Raw genomic sequence first — 13344 nt, 5'->3', positions numbered from 1 at the left:
ATTGCGTTTCTTGTTTTCAGACCGCTTTTTCTCCTTTCTCTCCCTCTTCGCTTTTTTCTCCCTGTTCCGCTCCTTCTTCTCCTTCTTGCTTTTGCTCTTGCTTTTGGCCTCCAGGTAGTCGATCGGCTCCCCCATTAGTTGTCGCCGCCTGATCTTCTCCCTCATCTGCAGAGGATTTGAATTTGAGATGAGTCTTTGGAACATGCAACAAGGAAAGCACGTGTCATTAAGGCAGAACCGAGAGCGAGGAGGATCGGAGCACGGGGGAAAGAAGGGTAATCGCAAGAGAAGAAATTGTTGTGAGCTTACCTCGTAGAAATCGATCACTTTTTGAGGACAGGTTTTTCGACAGATCTTGGAATCAGTGTAGGAAGCGTAAGGCAATCCGGCCTCGTCAATCTTCTTCCAGATGATCAACATAAGGGGCCGACCATCGTACGCGGGTGGTCCTTCGAGGCAGGTTTCGATCTTTTCGACGAGATCCTGTAAAAAGTGGAGCCATGAGAGGACAATCGTGAAAATCACGATAGATCGCGACTCGCCTCCCAACTGTTGTCATCCGTCGTTGAGATAACTTCTTCCCACTGAACCTCGTTCCTCGCAGCCTCGTCGAATCCATCTTCGTCCGATGCATCTTTTTCCATCGCGTCGGCCTGGTCCTCCTCCTCCTCTTCTTCTTCCTCTTCCTCTTCTTGGATTACTTGCTTCTTTTCTTCCTTTTTCGCGCGTTTGTTCGATTTCGTTTTCTCCTCGTTGTCGTCCGATGAACGTTTCTTCTTTGGCGTCGGCGTCGGAGTTTTGCCCTTTGATTTATCCTTTGCTTGTGCCCTCTTCTGCCTCGGAGAAGCTACCTCGTCTTGTTCTTCCTCGGCGTCTTTCTCGAGTTTCGCCTTCAGTTTCTTGTATTCTTTGCTACCGACTTTGTAACGTTCCAATTGTTCTTCGGGATCCTTGGACTTCCAGTAGTCTTCGATCGCTACCTTACAGCCCCTGCTATCCGTTCCGTCGAAGCAGAAAGAGAGTTCAGTTGCGACGTCCGGGAGAAAACAGAGAGAGTGAGAGAGAGAAACGCACGAGAGGTTTGGTTCAGCAGGTTCCCAAGTATCGTCTGAAGCTTTGTCAAACCCTTTCCATTTCACTTTGTATTCGAGCACTCCTTTCTGTTTCGACGCGAAAACAAGAGAGGAGAGGAGAGGGAGATCAACAATGGATATCTCAACGCGTCTCTATCAACGAACGCCAGGTAGGAGAGAGCTTACCTTGGTACGCCTGTGCGCTTTCAACTTCTCGACGACAACTGTACAGCAAAGAATGAGTTGAGTGACTCGGGTCGGCTTTGATCAAGGCAAACAATGGGAGGGGAGGGCGAAGCGAAGCTCACATTCGTCGTCGGATTCGGTCTCTGCCTTCTTCTGTTGAGTGCGTGCCATCGTTCGGTGTGAGAAGCGGAGCAGAGGTGATGAGCGAAGGTGAGAAGGAGGTCAAAACGGCAATTCAACTCCTGCAGTAACTTTTGCTTCGCTTGCCGCTCAGAAGTCGCTCCTCACTCGATACAGTAGAGAGGCTAGTCTTAGACTATTCTGGAACTTGTTTCAGCGCAACTCAAGGGTTCCCCAAAATCCAATTTCGGCTGTTGACGATTTGTTCAACCGGTTTCTCCACCTCCTCTGGACTTCCGACCTCGTTACGCTTTGCTCTTGCTCTGGTACTCTTCACAGTCGCCTTGACGAACGACATGGCTGCTACGAAACGCTTCACGCTCGACGAGGTCGCCAAGGTGAGTTCTCTCTCTTTCCTCCCGTCTTCGCTTCCCTCCTCGAGCTAATCTTTCAAGCGCCTGATCCTGACAGCATAATCGTGAAGGTGATCTATGGACCGTGATCAACAACGACGTCTACGAGTATGTTCACGATTCTTTTTCCGCGGTCGTTCAAGTTTGAGCTCGACGATTGCTTCACTGACCCTTCGCCTCCGTCGGATCTTGTTTCGCACTCGCAGTCTCACCAAACTACACACTTTTCACCCTGGTGGGGAAGGGGTTCTTCTTCACCACACCGTCGCCGGCAAAGATTCCTCTTCCCTTTTCTTCTCGCTGCACCGATCGGAAATCCTGCTGAAATACGCTCGGCTCAAGATCGGTTCTCTCGACACGACATCCCCAGCACCTTACCTCCTTCCGGTCGACGGTGAACTCAGTCCCGTACCTCACTCCGAGCCTACTTGGCTCGACACGAAATACCACTCTCCCTTCTTCAAAGAGTCTCACTACGCTTTACAGAAGGAAATGAGACGTTTCTTCGATACCGAGGTTAAAGCCGAGGCGAGGTCTCACGAACTGACTCACGAGCGCCCGACGAAGCGCCTTGTAGAGCTCATGGGAAGCCCGAAGTGGAACATTCGTCAGTTCTCCTTTCCTTAGTTATCTACCGCTCTCTCATCTCCTCACACAGCTCGTCGCTTGTAGACGCTATGAGAATGGGTCCAGGAAAGCATCTTCACGGATTGACCCTCCCCGGAGGTGTCAAAGGCGAAGATTTCGACTACTTTCACGAACTGGTCGTCGTACAAGAACTCGCACGCCTCGGAGCACCAGGATACATGGCAGGTCTACAAGCTGGAATGGTCATTGGGCTGCCTCCAGTACTCAACTTTGGTACGGAGGAAATGAAGAGAAAGATCCTTCCGGAGATTCTAGCGTAAGCACGATTCGTTTGACCGATTGTGGTCAGACACCGATGCTGACCTCGTCTCATCTACAGAGGACGCAAGTTCATCTCTCTAGCCATCTCGGAAGCCTTTGCCGGGTCAGATGTCGCAGGGATGCGTGAGTTTTCTCAATTTCCGACTCTTGCTCTTTTCGCGACTCACCCTGACTCGTCGTTCCGCAGGTACTGAGGCGAAACTTACTGAAGACGGCAAGCATTTCATTGTTACCGGGACGAAGGTAAGTATTTCCGATTGATACCGAGCTGATTGGGTGACTGACCCTGAGCTGCCTCCGTGTCAAACAGAAATGGATTACAAAGTGAGTTCCGACGATGCACGAGTCTTCTGACCCCCTCTTCGAGCTGACCCGCAATCGTTATTTTCTCTTCACCTCTGCTCCCTGCAGTGGAAACTTCTCCGACTACTTTATGACGGGAGTTCGCACGAGCGAGAACGAACTCACGATGATGCTGATTCCTCGCACAGACGAGGTCGACACCAAGATCATCAAGACTTCGTACAGTCATGCAGCTGGTACTGCTTACGTGACGTTCGATGGCGTGAAAGTCCCGGTCGAGAATGTATTGGGCGGCGTCGGAAATGGGTTGAAAGTAATCCTATCTAATTTCAACCACGAGCGTGAGTCCAAGCTTCCCTTCGCCATTCTTCGCTGTACTAGTCTCGCAGTAGAACTGATTAACGAGTCGATTTACCTTCAGGATGGGTTATCAATTGTCGAATTGCTCGTTTCTCTCGTCTCATCTTCGAAGAAACATTCAAATGGGCTCACTTGCGGGAAGTCCAAGGGAAGAAACTGATCGACAACGCTGTCGTTCGTCAAAAGTACGTGTTTCCGCTGGGAAAGGGAATCGATTTGTGCGATAAGAATTGACATTCCCTCCCGTTGTGCTCAGGTTTGCTCGCATCATTGCCAAGGTCGACGCCGGACAAGCATGGCTCGAGCAGGTGACCTATCAAATGTATATCTCTCTCGCTCTCCTTCAGCGCGCAGGGGCAGGCTGACGCTGACGAGGTTTTCTCGCAGGTGCACGATGACTTACGCTGAACAATCAAAATTATTGGCGGGCCCACAAGCGTTCCTCAAGACCTTTTTGTCGATCAGCGGAGGTGAGATCTCGGACGATTGCGTCCAAATCTTCGGAGGAAGGGGAATCACGCAGGGAGGCAGTAAGGCTCGATCGTGTTCTCCGCCGAGTTATCCTTTGCTGATTCTTCTTACCTCTCGCTTAGTGGGTCAACTCATTCAAACATACTCGAAGGCGTACAAGTTCGATTCTTTGCTCGGAGGAAGCGAGGAGGTTCTAGCTGATCTCGGTGTGCGACAAGCGATGAAGAATTTCCCCAATGCCGTTCTTTGAGTCTTTGGTACCGACTTCACGTTTTCCGAATCTCATCTGTGAATATACCATATCAATATCGCGTTGAACCACGTTTCTGTTAAGCTTGATCTTGCGCTTTGATGTCAGAATTGAGCAGGAAAGGCCTCTGCCCACTTGTTCTTCGTTTCGGCAGCTCGCGAGGAGCGTCGCTCATCAGATAAATAAATCCGAGGGGCTATCGAGGCTCTCGGGCTCAGATAGCGAGATTCTGCAAGTGAGAAAGTAAAGACGAACATTTGCTTGCCCGTCTGCATCGCTGGTCACATTGCCTGGTCGCTTGCTCTCCTCGGACCTAGCGAGAACGATAAATATAGTCTATTCCGCGTGATGACACATGTTATTCAGGATAGCAAAGATATCTAATTTCAAGAGTGAAAACATTCTAAGCTGAATGAAACTCCCGCCCGAGCTCATTTTCCTCCCCCTGTACTCCCTTCGGACGCTTAGAACTCTGGCTGAGGACAGGCGACATCGGGGAGACTATCTGGGATCGGTCTACCCGTGACTCGGTACCAATGTTGAACGACTTTGAGGATATTCGCTCGCTCGGCTGCGTTGTTCGGACCGTTCGGATAGTAGAGTGAATAGCCGTCGTTGTGAGTCACCCATGAACTGCAATCTGGCGTTCGCCCGAAGTAACTCCAGATCATCTGCGCAAAAAATCAGTCTCGAATTGAAAGTCGCGAGAAAGGAGAGAAAGAACTTACATCACCAACGGTTGGTGTCGCCTCGAGAGCAGCGATGAAGTCGTCGACAGAACTTCCACCGAAAGAGTTGGTCCAATCCCATTCTCCAACGAGGAAGTTCTTCAACGAGTTTGCAGCGAGAGGTACTTGAGCGTTGAAGAGTGCGACGTTCCTCGGATAGGCATGATCGCTGACCATCCCGATACCTCGGTTCGTTAACGATGGCGGGGTCGCCTTGTTCGTATAGTTGTAGAATCCATTCGTGCCTGGAGAGAAAGGTTTAGTTGACAAACTCAACGCGATTGAGACAAGCGACGTACCATCGAGAATCAAATGATTCTTGTCGAATTTGCGAATGTACTGAATGACTTGAGTCGTAAAGTACGTAGTTGGCCAAGGTTCAGCATTGATGTACCTGTTTGAATTCGTTTGATTAATTCTCGGTTCGACGTCAGTAGATCCAGAAGAGAGAACCCACCCTCCGAGTTCGTTTCCAGTCTCCCAGGCCAAGATGGTCGGATCTTGCGCGTACGACAATCCCGTATAGGGGTTCACTCGACTGACTACTTTTTGGATGTAGGAACCGAAAGCCCCCACTACAGCTCGATTCCCGTAGAAAGCATCTCCGGGATACGAAGTGTTGGCGAATCGGAACTTGATGAAATCGTATTTACTACCGTGGTAGTACTTCCAGTTATCGATGAGAGGGAGAATCACACGAAGTCCGTATCGACCTGCAGCGTAGATAGCGTAGTCCCGAGAATCCCACTAGAGCGATACATACAGTCAGTCAGGGTCAGGACGGGAGCTTCAGGAGAGAACCCGGAGAGGGAATTTACAGCGGCGTCGTTGAACTTGTTCCATGAAGGTTCGAGTTGGTAAGGATTATTAGGACCAACCGAGATACCGCACGAGTGAGCGCGAATCGTGGTCGCACCCATGGCGACGGCAGCGGCAAGGGCTTCGCGAACGCGGCGCTTGTCCGCGTAAGAACCAACCGGTCCATAGTTTTCGTCCTCTGTAGAAGCGAGAACATAGTAATCAGATCGAGACAAAGCGGAAGGATGATCATCAGACATACGACACAGCCAGTAGATATCTGTAGAAGAGCCAAGATTCAGTACTCCTTCGAACCAAACCGCGAGACAAGAACTTACTCGGTCCGACAATCTTGTAAGGTTTTCCGTTCACAGTCAATTGTTGAGTTCGAGCGACTTTCGTAACGAAGGCAGAAGGGGTAGGGAGGGTTCCGGTGCCGGAAATAGTGAATGAGCCGCCGGTGTAGGCTGGAGCGATTGTCGAGGAGGAGGAAGTGGTCAAAGCACCGGCAAGGGCTTGAGATCTATGCCCGGTATAAGCCGATACTGAAGGAGCGGAAGTTTGGGTAGTCGAGACAGTGGGAGTGCCGGAAGGGGTCGAGCTTGTCGAGTCAGAGAGAATCGAGGAAGTTGAGGAGGAAACGATGTCTTCCGCTCCCGATGAAGCTGCGACGACGCTGGTAGGAATCGCAGTCGATGTCGAAGTCGACGAGCGAATGAACGAAGTTGCAAGTTGCTTTTTGACGAGGTGAGCGTTGTTTCCCTGACCCCAAATTGACCTCTTTCCAGCTAACCATCTTCGTCTCCAAACTTCCCTTGCTGGTACGTTGTCCTGAGCTACGACTCCTTGTCCACACAGCAGTAATAACAGCAGTAGTTCGACCGTTTTCACCATTTGTTATTGATTCAGGCGCGTCGAACGGAATTGCGGTAAGAGGGGAGGAGAAGTCGGAAGGGAGGGCAAGACTGTTCAAAACGAGTGACTAGGGGTGAGGATGGAAGGCGATGGTAATGAGTGGTGTGTGGAAGAAGGAAGAGAGCGTGAGCCAAGGCAATTGAAGAGGTCGAAGCGAGAGGAATGTTGGTTGATGTCGATCGATTTGGTCAAGTACTTGGAGCCCCTCCATCCAAGCAACCTGGAAGAGTCTCGAAGTCGAAGGTTGCTGGCCATGCCGTACAGTAGATATCGCGTTGCCGAGTGAATGGAAGAGGGGGAAGAGAGTCGTCGCGCCGATGTCGATGAAAGCTCTCCCTCTTGATCAATCAGTTCGCCTATTCGGTCAGTATCGACACCACACATTCTAAACGTAGCACTGCACCTCGAGACATCTGGCAGAAGGAAGATCAGCCGCTCGGTCAATGACATCGACTCAAAGGTTACGGTTGGATGACGGAGCACGGGAAGAGCACTATGAGTTTACTGTGAGTCTCTTGAGTACTCGTACACCCGCGTAGAGCTAAGAGAGCCCCTTCTGAATAGCCGAGAGCGGTCATCGCAGGTCTCTTGATCGGAGTTCTGACATGTTGCACGAACATGTCGCTCGGTTTACAGTCTGGTTGGGTATCAGTAAGCTCAGAGACGGCGTCCTTTCGACAAGCGATGCGTGCTGACAAATCTAGCTTCTCAGATGATGTCGCTTCAGGTTCGACCATTCCGCCTCAACCAAGGTCACGTTCACTTCTAATAGCTTAGTCTCTCATATAGGCATCACTACTCGGATTCGGAATCTTCAAGGTACTACCGCGGATACCGTGGTTTTCGAAACGGCCTCTGTCGATTCATGAAAATGTAAGATTTTCAATTTCGCACGATTCTGTCAAGTTCTCGGCTGACCTTTCTACTTTGCATGCGCTCATGACAGATCGTCTTGCAAACTACGGCTGTAGCGACGGGAACCTTACCCCTCGCGGCAGGATTCGTCGGAGTTGTTCCAGCTCTCGCTCAGCTCAACCCTCTACAAGATCGATCACTCCCGCTCGTGCTCTCGTGGCAGTCTTGTCTCGGCTGGAGTTTCGCCGTCGCCTTCTTTGGGGTATTCCTAGCGGTCCCTCTTCGCCGTCAAGTGATTGTCAAAGAACAACTCGTCTTTCCCTCTGGTCTCGCGACCGCTCAAATCATCGGAGTCCTACACGACAAACCTCTCAAAACAACAACGGCACCAGACCAGGAAGGTGCTGCGAGACGGAGAGATGGAGACTATGAAACGTTACCAGCGGAAGACGAGATCGAAGGCATGTCGAGTGATGGAAAAGATAAGAAAGTTGTCGACGCAAAGGCGTGGTCGGCTCTGACGGCGAGCTTCGGAGCGTCAGCGGTCTATACGGTGCGTCTAAATCGTTCTCGGAGGAGTACAGCGAGCTTGCCGTCTTGACATTGCTCGCATTGGACCTTCAGCTTCTCTCGTTCGCTTTTCCCGTCATTTATGCGATGCCAATCTTTGACCTTCTCGGTTTTCACGCTGCTCACGACTGGCTATGGTGGTAAGTTCATCTCTCAGTGCTCTTGCGATTCGTTACCTCGAGCTAACGAGATCTCGAGATTTCGTTCGTCAGGTTCACACCGAGCACGAGTTACATCGGTCAGGGGATCATCATGGGCTTCCCCACAACTGCCAGTATGAGTCTGGTACGTCCAAGGTCGCGGATTCCCTCCTTGTCACATTCATCGCTGATCAATCGCGATTTCGCAGGGAATGCTGTTTGGCTGGGCCTTCCTCTCGCCCTTATCGTATTACGCTGGATGGGCTCCAGGTCCCGTCGCTTCGACTGTCGACGGTGCGCGTGGATGGCTACTCTGGCCAGCACTCGCAGTCATGTGCGCTGAAAGTCTCATCAGTGTCGGAATTCTCCTCGGAACGAGCCTCAAGCCGTACTTCCTCCGCAACAAACAATCTGCCCTCTTCGTCGCAGAGCCGAATACTCGTCGTCGAGACTCGCTTGATTCGGTTTCTTCCGACAACTCTTCGATCCTTCGAGAACCTAGTGCGGCAGAACTCAGGGCCAACGATGAACCTTCTCTCCAAGTCGTCCTACTTGGCATCACTTTGAGCTGTGTATCTTGCGTCGTCCTTGTTGGAATCGTCTTCGGAAGCGAGGGTATCGCGTGGTGGGCGACGATTATCGCTTTGATTCTCGCGAGTATCTTTTCCATTCTCGGGTTAGTCTTTCTCTTTATTGACATTTGTCTCCCGGTGTGCTGACGTAGTCTTGCATGACAGTGTTCGTGCTCTAGGGGAAACGGATTTGAACCCGGTCTCTGCCATCGGGAAGATTTCGCAACTCGTTTTCGCCGTCGTTCAACCAAACAACGTCGTCGCGAATCTCATCGCGGGTGGAATCAGTGAAGCTGGAGCACAACAGAGTGGAGACTTGATGCAAGATCTCAAGACGGGATACCTTTGGCATGCGAGTCCGAAAGCGCAATTCCACGGACAAGTGAGCTCATCTCGTTCACGCTTAGAGTGAAGGGCCGCACGCTGACTCGTTCTTTGTTCAGCTCGTTGGATCTTTGGCTTCAGTCTTCGTCTCGACCGGTCTGTATTGTCTCTACCGTTCAACCTATAATTTCCCCTCAACTGCGTTCCCCGTCCCAACTGCCGCGATCTGGTCGGTCATTCTCTCTCACCAGTATCCTAGGACGATTAAATGCTGACGAACAAGATCTCGTAGGCTCAATCTCGCACGACTCGTCAACGCTGGCGAACTTCCTCCTCGTTCTGCGGAAGCCATGGTTATTTTCGGTCTCCTGTTCGTTGCTTTGTCGTCGCTCAAGACGATCTCTCGTAGCAGAGAAGCGATGGGTACAGATTGGAAGTGGGCTCGATACATTCCGTCGGGGTGAGTCATTTCACAAACTGGTGCCTGCTCAAAGACCTGAAAAATTTCGTGATTTTTCATTAGGATCGCGTTTGCGATTGGATTCATCAATACGCCGTCCTTCTCTCTCGCTCGATTCGTAGGAGGACTCATTTCGCTCTACTACACTCGACAACAATCTCCCTCCGCGACCTCGTCGTCGTCGTCTCCAGCTCACCTTCAACATTTCGGACTGATAATCGTGGCTTCTGGGTTCGTTCTGGGGGAAGGATTCGCGAGTGTCGTCGGCTTGTTACTAAAATCTGCTGGGCATGGAGGTCCCTCGTCTTGTGGAGGTTGCAACCTTGGAGGTGGAGGTTACTGCTCGAACTGTTGAGTACAAACTCGCGACGAGTTGGCTGCATTTGTACCCATTACTTCGGCACTTTCTGTATTCGACTTCACTCTGTACCGGCGCTGTATTCATCTGATTGTTTTTACTGCATCGAGGTCATTATCGTCGATGCAATCTTAGCAAATTCGCGAAGGGGACTCTCCCTGCCGTTTCCACGAAGAGGGAAAGTTTTTCCTTTGCCATCGGAAATGAGGAAGAGATCTACAAGAAAGTCACTGCACAGAACGGAATTCATCAGCAGCAATCGGAAAGATGATTCATTCGCGAAAGTCAGCAACTCGGATTGTCGGAAGGATTCGAGGAGAACTTTCTCGCTCTCTCGTCTTCTCCTGGCTCCAATTCGTACTCTCTTCAATCCGCGATCAGCGACGGCTCGTACGCTCAAAGTAGTTTGTGACTGCTCGACCCTCGGACGTTCCAACTCTACGGGTCATTGCGAAAGGTCTAACATTCTCGACCAATTCGCCGACTCTCTACATCATAGCCCCCGTTCCAGTCGACCAGAACCCTTTGTACGTATGCGTGCGGTCATCCTAGGTCAACATCCGAGTCGTAAGTCCGAGTCTCGCACATCCCTCTCGATATCTTCCCTCTTAGTCTCATCACTAAACTTTTTGGTCCTCGCCGGCCTCCGATCTCTCCCCTCTTCAGGCGTAAAGACTCTTGCGGGGCTATTCAATGAAGAGGACACGTTGAAGGTGGTAGCTGGTGTATCTGACATCCTCGTGAGCTTTCCTTCCTCTCGACGAGTCTGGTGAATCGTTCTACCGCTTCTAACGCCAAGTGTTCTGTCTCCAGGACTGCGGAGTAGTGCTCTCCGCTCTGATACCTTCAGTCGAGCTTCTCGTGAGTGCAATCGCCCGAAACCACGTCCGAAAAGACGAAAACCCCGGGCAATCGGACTAATTCCTTTCGTTCCTTGAACCGTTACACTCCTCTCTTTCAGATTTGCGGTGTGAGTGCAAATTCTGACTCTAGCATCTCTATATGTTGCGTGCGTGCTGACCTCGCAAGCTCGTTAGGGATACTTTGAACTGTTGGACGTGAAAGATATGCTTTTCTCGGCGAACTCAGACAATTTACGATTGCTCAAGGTGAGTAGTCTCAGCTCTGCGGCAAAGTATCGAGCTGACCAACCGATGGTGCTTCCGTTCGACAGGTTCCAGATGGATTGATGGTACGTTGCGAGAATTGCTTTCTAGCGAAAAGATTTCGGCTGATTCATTCTCTGATCGTCAGATGGAAGGCGGAGGTCCTACCGCCGTCAAAGCATGGGTCTACGAGCAGATTCGGACGGACACCTACACTCCGATTCATTGACGGGAGATCAGCTTTCGAAACCCAGAAAAAAAGAAAAAAGGACTACACCCTCGATACAACGTCTTTCTGTCACGTTCATACTCCCCTCTACCCTGTTGTGCTAATATACGATTTACTCTCACTTTTGCAAAGTTGATCAAGAAAGGAAACAAGTTCCTGTTTTGAATTCCATTCACTGTTGACTTTCGTTCAAGTGATGCCAGACTCCTGCTCCTGCCGCGGCGATTCCTTCTCCGAACCATCGCTCCACGCCATCTCCTCCTCGAGCTCGTCTTCTTCCGCATCTTCCTGATCCCGATTCCCATCCGGCGTTGCATGATCCGCTTCATCCACCTCCATTCCGTCGTTCCCGTCTCTTCCGTTCGACCGTTCCTCCTCCCCTTCCTCCTCATCATGTTCGACCCACAACTCTTCTCTCCATTCGACCGGACCCAAACTCCTCACTCCTTCCTCCCTCAATTCATACTCGACTTTTCCCCTCTTCAATTCCGGTCCAAACACGACATTCATTTCCCTCTTGACGCTATCCCCTCTCCTCCCAATCATACACAGTACTCTCGTATTGACGAGGTTCGTCCAGGTCGTTCCCAACGCAGCGGAAACTTTCGAGGAATGAGGATTTGGGGGAATGATCGATGCCCCGGTTGAATGAAGGGCTTGAAATCGGGTGTAGAGGAGGAGAGGGACGGAATATTGAATGTGCGGAGGAGGGAGAGGTTCAGAGGTGGAAGAAGTGGAGTATCGCGAGTAGGAAGAAGAAGTGGAAGATGTTCGAGAGAGAGCTGCAGGAGTCGTAAGAAACCGAGACGAGGGCGGGAGAATTGACGAGAAGGCGGGTGACGTGGGAGTCTGATCGCGAGCCGAAGTCGGACTAGTCGGAGAATCTACTTGAGCAGAAGGCGTTTCGACGAGGTGAGGAGGAAGAGGACCGGTTCGTTCGAAGACATCTTGGACTTGATTCACGACGACGACGGCACAATTGTAGATGTGCGCAATTCGTTTCAGCTTGTCTCCGATCGATACGAGTTCTTTCGACCTCTCCACGAATCCAGAAGAAACGTTCTCGTGAGTTGCTCGAACTGGAGCCGCGATCGAGTCGAGGATGACGAGTCGAACCGGCAGGGGAGGTATAGGTGGAGTATTTCGATGTTCAGCCAGATATTGCGACGCTGGCGGTTCGTCGCCTCCGAAGCCAGTGAGCGAAACGAGCTCGGGATCGATCTGATTCTTTTTGGCGAGTTCGTTGATTCGTTCGATCGCTGCGGGAACGTGGTACGAGACGACAGTTTCGAGAGTGTCGACGTCGGGAGCTTTCTCCGTATGGATGTTGTCGAGGTAATCCCACGCGTTTCGTTCGCTGTTCCGATCGCTCGAAGTTTCAGAAGCGGGCATGTGCGCCGCCATCTGGAGAAGACGGGTCGAGGATACTGTGCCTTCAGAGGAGATGAAGAGCGCGCCTCCATCGAGTCCACCTTGCGCGACCGAAAGTTGAACGTTGAGCGCAAGTTGCAGGCAGAGGTGTGTTTTGCCCGACGCTCTGTCGCCAACGCTCGTCACAGCCGTCAGCGAAAACTCCGCTTGCCTCGGATAAAGGGAATGCAGCTCACGATTGCCCTGCGATCTCTGTCAGACTCCCTATTCGCACTCCGCCGTCGAAAAGGAGATCGATTTGCGGATCTCCGAACGATACTTTGCCTCCCTTGATGCTCCGGTTCCGGTCCGTTCCAGCTAATGCGGCTACAGAGCTGCACTGTGCCTCCTCCCGTGACAGTACCGCTTGCGAAACGTCAAAGACGAGTTGTTCAACATCGATTTGAGAAAGGTTCGTTTTCTGCGCTAGCTGGTGTACAGGGGTGAGGAGCACTTCGGCTGCTGTTGTGTATTGTGCTACATGCGAAACGAGGATATTTCGTCAGCTTGCAGGGTCCAGACAATAAGCGATTGTTGAAGCGACTGGGAAGAACCGGCGAACAAGCATCTTCCCCGGCTCTTGAGCTCAAGTCCTTTCGTCCATATACACATATGCATCTCACGGATCTTTCAGGGGTAAAGACAAGACGTACCTCTAAGGAGATGAGCGGTGAATCTTGAAGAGAGATCAAGCTGCCGAATCTCGACATTCTGCATCGATTGAAGCCCCGCCGCCGGGCTAGTTTCTCCGTCCTCTGATCAAAGTGTTCTGCGCCGTTCAGTGAGGTTGCGGG

General features: G+C 51.3%; 6 protein-coding genes across 6 annotated transcripts; 3 read left to right on the top strand and 3 right to left on the bottom strand.

Annotated features, from left to right (window-relative positions):
• Positions 1–16: 16 nt before the first annotated feature.
• JCM6883_000159 (chromo domain-containing protein) lies at positions 17–1430 on the bottom strand (the record flags this gene model as incomplete). Its single annotated transcript, XM_076630889.1, has 6 exons — positions 17–193; positions 310–483; positions 591–993; positions 1075–1160; positions 1260–1297; positions 1382–1430. The coding sequence occupies 6 exons, from the start codon at positions 1428–1430 to the stop codon at positions 17–19; spliced, it is 927 nt and encodes a 308-aa protein (XP_076489029.1).
• A 305-nt stretch (positions 1431–1735) lies between these two features.
• JCM6883_000158 (uncharacterized protein) lies at positions 1736–4085 on the top strand (the record flags this gene model as incomplete). The annotated part of the gene is made up of 12 exons (XM_076630888.1): positions 1736–1777; positions 1851–1900; positions 1999–2399; positions 2465–2696; positions 2760–2824; positions 2889–2944; positions 3012–3025; positions 3113–3345; positions 3426–3549; positions 3621–3686; positions 3752–3894; positions 3958–4085. The coding sequence occupies 12 exons, from the start codon at positions 1736–1738 to the stop codon at positions 4083–4085; spliced, it is 1554 nt and encodes a 517-aa protein (XP_076489028.1).
• A 464-nt stretch (positions 4086–4549) lies between these two features.
• JCM6883_000157 (uncharacterized protein) lies at positions 4550–6505 on the bottom strand (the record flags this gene model as incomplete). The annotated part of the gene is made up of 7 exons (XM_076630887.1): positions 4550–4756; positions 4814–5058; positions 5113–5207; positions 5271–5560; positions 5632–5810; positions 5874–5891; positions 5950–6505. The coding sequence occupies 7 exons, from the start codon at positions 6503–6505 to the stop codon at positions 4550–4552; spliced, it is 1590 nt and encodes a 529-aa protein (XP_076489027.1).
• Positions 6506–6969: 464 nt separating this feature from the next.
• JCM6883_000156 (uncharacterized protein) lies at positions 6970–9802 on the top strand (the record flags this gene model as incomplete). Its single annotated transcript, XM_076630886.1, has 11 exons — positions 6970–7032; positions 7091–7177; positions 7316–7399; positions 7473–7934; positions 8006–8091; positions 8164–8236; positions 8301–8767; positions 8829–9045; positions 9107–9216; positions 9280–9447; positions 9511–9802. The coding sequence occupies 11 exons, from the start codon at positions 6970–6972 to the stop codon at positions 9800–9802; spliced, it is 2109 nt and encodes a 702-aa protein (XP_076489026.1).
• Positions 9803–10338: 536 nt separating this feature from the next.
• On the top strand, positions 10339–11140 carry JCM6883_000155 (uncharacterized protein; the record flags this gene model as incomplete). Its single annotated transcript, XM_076630885.1, has 7 exons — positions 10339–10372; positions 10472–10545; positions 10619–10666; positions 10767–10775; positions 10843–10914; positions 10980–10997; positions 11060–11140. The coding sequence occupies 7 exons, from the start codon at positions 10339–10341 to the stop codon at positions 11138–11140; spliced, it is 336 nt and encodes a 111-aa protein (XP_076489025.1).
• Positions 11141–11329: 189 nt separating this feature from the next.
• On the bottom strand, positions 11330–13267 carry JCM6883_000154 (uncharacterized protein; the record flags this gene model as incomplete). The annotated part of the gene is made up of 3 exons (XM_076630884.1): positions 11330–12677; positions 12748–13027; positions 13204–13267. 3 exons carry the CDS (start codon positions 13265–13267, stop codon positions 11330–11332), a joined length of 1692 nt encoding a protein of 563 aa, XP_076489024.1.
• Positions 13268–13344: the final 77 nt, after the last annotated feature.

The sequence above is a fragment of the Sporobolomyces salmoneus genome, assembly GCF_050403485.1.
Source record: "Sporobolomyces salmoneus JCM6883 DNA, S_salmoneus_JCM6883_v1_ctg13, whole genome shotgun sequence".
NCBI classification, from domain to species: Eukaryota; Fungi; Basidiomycota; class Microbotryomycetes; order Sporidiobolales; family Sporidiobolaceae; genus Sporobolomyces; species Sporobolomyces salmoneus.
This window is presented reverse-complemented; position numbering and strand designations above follow the sequence as displayed.